We start from the raw sequence: 6,000 nt of genomic DNA, 5'->3' as shown, positions 1-6,000 counted from the left end.
TTATTTTGATGGATTTATTGTTTTTTCTTTAACAAAAATACTATATAGCTTTGTCCGAAAATTCAAGTTCATACAGTTATATAGTGTCATAGTTACTATAACAGGCAATGATTGAAATAATAACTCGTAGGTTAAAATCAGCCGCTGATTTTGAAAGTTATTCCTATAATCTGAACTAGATCAGCCGACTCTTTGAAAGTTTTCATTTCCAGTCTAAAATCGGCCAAGATAGACTTATTAAGTCCCTTGTTCAAATCCTCAGTTAAGCCCCAGCTTCATTTTATCACCATCAAACGGCAACTTCTTGAAAGTTTCATTTCTTAACCCTATGAAAATTTGGGCTAATTCCGACGTAGCAAACCGAAAGACATTTCACTCTTTCAACCAAAGGTGTAAATTTAATTTACCTGTCTTGATTAAGCGTCTTTGGTCTTACAAAAGCGAGTCATTCGGAATTTTCATAGTCTCTTCATAGTATTATCTTAGCCAAGACTTATTTCTACTCTCTTTTGGTTAGATTTAATTTAATTTGCCTCTTCTGTTTCAATAAATTCACGTGAATATTAGAACTCGCGCCCTTATTTCTGGGTCTACCCGTTCAAGTTTATTTCCCCTTACTGAAATCTCGTATAAACACGTTTTAATAGTACAACTACACATTCTTACCTTTCTCCAAGCCGCTGCTGTTTGTGGTTAAGTCTAGTTATAGTTATAAGTGCTGGTTATTACAATTAGCTGTCATAATTTGTCAAATATGAAAAGATACAATTCATGTTATAACTCAGCCAACCTGTCTAATCGCGGTCAAATTATTTCAAATCATGTTTACGAAAACGTGTCCGTATTTCCACCTAATTTTCCCTCAAGCATTCGGGCAATGGAATCTCCACGTCGAAGCTGGGTGGAATCGGAGAACATTCCGCCTCCTCCTCCGAGGAGGGATCGGACCAGAACCGCTTCTAGAAGATTCTTAAACTCTATTTCGCCTCTTAATTGCTCTTATTTGGATGAGATCGTAGCCCGATTGGAGCAAATACAGGTTTGTGGAACAACATTTAAATTTAAAAAAAATCAGTTTTTTGATGAAAAGGTGAACTATTTGTCAGCTGATGTCATAAAATTTTAAGAAAATGTCACGGTGTAAAAGATGCGTTTAAGAAAGTTCATAGTTTTGGAAACAACCTCCATTTTCCTAGTTAATTTATTGTAGAAATTAGAATTTATTAAAAGAGTGGAGTTTCAGAAGAATGCTGGGCGACTTCTGCTCTGTTTAAAAAAAAACAAAGATGACGCCAAAATAAAAAAAATTGATCGGGAAAATTATGCAATTGTTGTTTAGTCATTTAGAATGGTACCAAAAACCTATGTTGACAGCAAATCAGTTCTGTAGTAACGCCATTAGCTTATCTAGCTTAACATCTAGTTGGTGGTTTCTAGAGTGTTCATACAAGTTTCTTTACAAATTCACTTTTCGACTCTTTTTACTCCAAACGTTGCCAAAGTGTTTTTTGTAATTGTTGCTTCAAAATCGCCTCTCAATTTTCAATTTTGTTAGGATCGGGACTATTTTATGACCAATGAAGTACTTCCTCCTCCTATTCTTTGAAAAATAACTGACAATTTTTTGATTTAAGACAAGTAAAAAATTTTGAAAATTTAAACTTTTTCATAACTGTTCAAAATTTTCTAGCAGCTAGAAGTTTAGTTTGTTTGAAGGTCTGGCAAAGATTTTCCGTCCATCTAAGTTTACTGTATTCCACAATATATAATGTATGTTATCGCTTGTTAAAATTTTGCTTGTGAAGAAATCTTGTTCCATTTCTTCGAAAAACAATTCCTTCGCTGGAGATGCATTGAGCCTGCAATTTTTTTCAGTAACAATTGTATGCACGCTATATATAAGATTTTCATTTTAAGCCGAGTTGCTTTGTTTTATGGTCCAAAATCGTATGCTTTGAAACGCAACAGCGGGGTAAACAGCTAAAAGGTAAAACAATTTAACCACTTTTTGTTTGAAACTGAAAACAATAATTATTTCATCTTTAAAATACAAAATTTCACCCCTTTTAAGCGTTAGCACAATTGAATCGCTTTGAGCAAAATAATGCTCAAATTGTTTTCCAAGTTGCCTTTTGGTACAATAGTATTTTTCATGAAAAATATGTAACAGTGTTCGGAAATAATCGATTTCTTAACAGTTACACCCTGCTGCTGATTTCTTTGAGCTACAATACAGAACATAGCCAAAACAGCCAAGCAGCCAAAACTAGGAAAGGAAATTTACACCTGCTCTTAACGAAAAGAATAAGGCAAAGGCTCTCATATTTTTACAGAAATTTTTCTAAGATTTTTTCAAGATTTCTGAATAGAAAATTTAGCAACTCATAAATTTTCCTTTCTTCAGTAGAAACTTTCATTAACATCTCACCTCAATTTTGAAACTAATCGATTTTTTATATTAATTGAGATTCATGCAGAAAAATGGCAAAAAAATGGGCGTTTCGGTCAAAATTTACAAACTTCACATCATTTAGTTGTCAAATATACTCGGTTTAATTCTGTTCTAGAAAACTAATAAGTTGTACATTTTCCAAAAAATCACACATAACAAATTTGCGGTAATCTGTACGAGACTTAATTTAAACAAGATGGTACAAAAAATGCTTGAAACATTGTAGAGATGAGAAATAAAATATGATATTTCCTGAAGATGAACAAAAAGAACATGAATTGTTTTGATAAGGAAATTAAAAAAACAACCTGAAACTGTATTTGTTTTGCAATCTTCATATTTTTTCTGGGGGCATACCTTTTTGGATTAGCAATCAAACATATCCAATTGACGCTCTTTTTGTCAGTTCTCCAGAAGAAAACAATACATTGTGTTGAAGAAGCAGCAGTGCTTGAAACATCTTGATAAAAAAAACAAAATTTATTGTTTTCACTCGACACTACAGCTAAATTTTTCAAAAGCTTCAGGATTCAACAGTTTTTTAGGACAAAATGTTTATGAGCAAAAGAATTCATTTCATGATCAATTGTTCGATTATGCCTTAGCAAACACATTTTCTCCAAAATAATCATAATGTTTCGTATTATACAAAAACAATGTCAAGTTTTCACAAAAAGTTTTATTGAGTTTCTCTCTTATTCCTATGTCTGACCGGAAAATTAAGTTTATTTTGGTATCTTATGAAGTAGTGTTTTCATAAACTCTCTTTGCAAAATTAAAAAATAAAGCATCACCACCATGCATTATTTCCCGAGACATCCAAATACAGAACACGGCATTTTCTTTGCAACAACAAAAAATTCGCCTATTTGAAATTTTCTCAGCAGATTTTTTAATGACGTTACTGATATGATCAGCGTCTTTTCATGCAAAATTTATCTGTCGCCTCAGCAAACTTTAATTTGATAACGTTAGAACTACTGTTAAAAAGCAAGTTGTCATTCTGTTAAAAAGCACAGCAGTAAGAACATTGCTTGAGGTAACATTTTATCTTAAAATTATTTGCAGTTTAATTTCTCCTTGTATAGAACTCGAGGCAATTTCTGGTGGTGGTTTCTCTAAGACGGGAGCTCCTTTTTTGAGATCATTAAAATTCAAGTTTTACTTTCTGTCGGTTTCACATTGTATTGTTAAATTACCCGTATTAAACATCATTCTATGTTTTTCAGTTATTTCTAAAATATAAACAGTTCCATTCTTTTGTATGAAGTTTAGTTGTGTATTGCATATATGATTCTAAAACATTAGACTAAACTTCCCGTTTATTATTTTGTCTTTTTTGATTAAATCTCTCTCTCTCTAAATTTAATCTAAGTTTTTAATGTCCATCACCAGCTAAAGTTGTCATTTTCGAGACTCGAACAAACACGATGAGAACTTTTTTCGAATTTCAACAATAGGAGTTTATTGAATATTTTTCCGCCTCTGAAATAACAACATCCTGCAATAGTGTTTATAAGTAAACTTTGAATTGTTTCAATTGAGCCGTGCTACGTTTTTTTATCCTTCATCAATCTTTTTACCCTATTTTTGGAAATATCGCAAAATGCAGTTAAGTGAAAAAGTGGCTGTCTTTTGCCTGTTTTTTCTTAGAGACAAATTGTATATGATAAAGAGGTGATAACTTATAACAACTATTGCTTCACTGACGTTCAATTTTCACGATCATGTTCGACAGAACTATTGTGCTAACTAAAAAGCCGTATTAACTGCATTTGAATACTTCAAATTTTGACTCCAACACTTTAGTTTGGTAAAATTAATTTTAGTAACCTGGTTTGTACTTTACACAAAAAATATCGGTATAATTTTTCAGAGAAAATCTTGATTCAGGAACAAAACTAAAACCCTATTACAAAACGAAGACACGGTTAAACGTTATTATCGTGTTTATCGTGATTAGGCAACTATCAAAAGAATGATTTTTTCTACCCCATGTGGGCAAAAGGACTGAAAAAACTTTGGGCTACTTTTATTTAAAAAAACCTGATGTTACCCATTTCGTACACAGCTCTAAAAGTGATCACTAAAAGTGACGCAGATTTCATATCTATATGAGAAAAAAGAGCAAAACTAAATTTTTCTAAAAAAAAGCCTATTCAAAGAAAAGAAGAGTTAAATTTCCAACTTACTCTGAGTTATGAGAGTTGCTTGGAGAAATCAAAAACTGACTGCAACAATTGTTATCTTGAGACAAAGCACTTAAGTTATTTTTGAGAAAGCTGTGAACTACTGTTTTTCTTTCGATACAGATCCTAATTATTTTTTTAACTTTTACTATCGAAAAATATCTTAATTATTCTCTCAACTCTGAAAAATCTACTTTTTTTATTGAGCGACCAAACATTTTTGCGATAACATTTTCCTGCAATTGTGTATATAAAAAAGTTTTGAATAGTTTTGAAATGAGCCGTGCTACGTTTTTTATCTTTCATCAATCTGTTTACCCTATTTTTGGAAATATCGCAAAATGCAGTTAAGTGAAAGAGTGGCTGTCTTTTGCCTGTTTTTTCTTAGAAACAACTTGTATATGAAAAAGAGGTGATAATTTATAAAACCTATTGCTTCACTGACGTTCAATTTTCACGTTCAAGTTCGACAGAACTATTATGCTAACTAAAAAGCCGTAATCACTGCATTTGAGTACTTCATTTTTGGACTTCTACACTCTAGTTTGGTAAAATTAATTTTAGTAACCTGGTTTGTGTTTTACACCAAAAAATATCAGTGCTTTTTGTCAGAGAAAATTATAATTCAGGAGCAAAACTAAATTTCTATTACCAAATGAAGACCTGGTTAAAGGTTACTATCGTGTTAATTGTCATTAAGCAACTATCAAAAAAGAGATTTTTTCTACCCCATGTGGGCAAAAGGACTGAAAAAACTTTGGGCTACTTTTATTTAAAAAAACTTGATGTTACCCATTTCGTACACAGCTCTAAAAGTGATCACTAAAAGTGACGCAGATTTCATATCTATATGTGAAAAAAAGAGCAAAACTAAATTTTTCTAAAAAAAGCCTATTCAAAGAAAAGAAGAGTTAAATTTCCAACTTACTCTGAGTTATGAGAGTTGCTTAGAGAAATCAAAAACTGACTGCAACAATTGCTATCTTGAGACAAAGCACTTAAGTTATTTTTGAGAAAGCTGTGAACTACTGTTTTTCTTTCGATACAGATCCTAATTATTTTTTCAACTTTTACTATCGAAAATTATCTTAATTATTCTCTCAACTCTGAAAAATCTACTTTTTTTATTGAGCTACCAAACATTTTTGCGATAACATTTTCCTGCAATTGTGTATATAAAAAAGTTTTGAATAGTTTTGAAATGAGCCGTGCTACGTTTTTTATCTTTCATCAATCTGTTTACCCTATTTTTGGAAATATCGCAAAATGCAGTTAAGTGAAAGAGTGGCTGTCTTTTGCCTGTTTTTTCTTAGAAACAACTTGTATATGAAAAAGAGGTGATAATTTATAAAACCTATT

At 31.5% G+C, this 6,000-nt stretch overlaps 1 protein-coding gene across 4 annotated transcripts in view; it reads left to right on the top strand.

The window, feature by feature from the left end:
* The first annotated feature begins 517 nt into the window (after positions 1-517).
* The window catches only part of LOC142355909 (uncharacterized), a 136,440-nt gene continuing 130,957 nt past the window's right edge, over positions 518-6,000 (top strand). For 2 of the 4 annotated variants that reach the window (XR_012761330.1, XM_075407931.1), the window contains exon 1: positions 518-1,039. Coding sequence is in view for 3 of the 4 variants with exons in the window: in XM_075407931.1 (XP_075264046.1) it covers positions 755-1,039 (285 nt within the window). In the remaining variant the exon portion in view is untranslated. The remainder of the gene's footprint in view (positions 1,040-6,000) is intronic. The other 2 variants (XM_075407935.1, XM_075407939.1) reach the window with 1 other exon arrangement.

The sequence above is a fragment of the Convolutriloba macropyga genome, chromosome 2 (assembly GCF_964194025.1).
Source record: "Convolutriloba macropyga chromosome 2, txConMacr16.3, whole genome shotgun sequence".
Lineage (NCBI taxonomy): Eukaryota > Metazoa > Xenacoelomorpha > Acoela > Convolutidae > Convolutriloba > Convolutriloba macropyga.
Note: the sequence above shows the minus strand (reverse complement) of the source record. Positions and strands in the feature narration are given on the sequence as shown.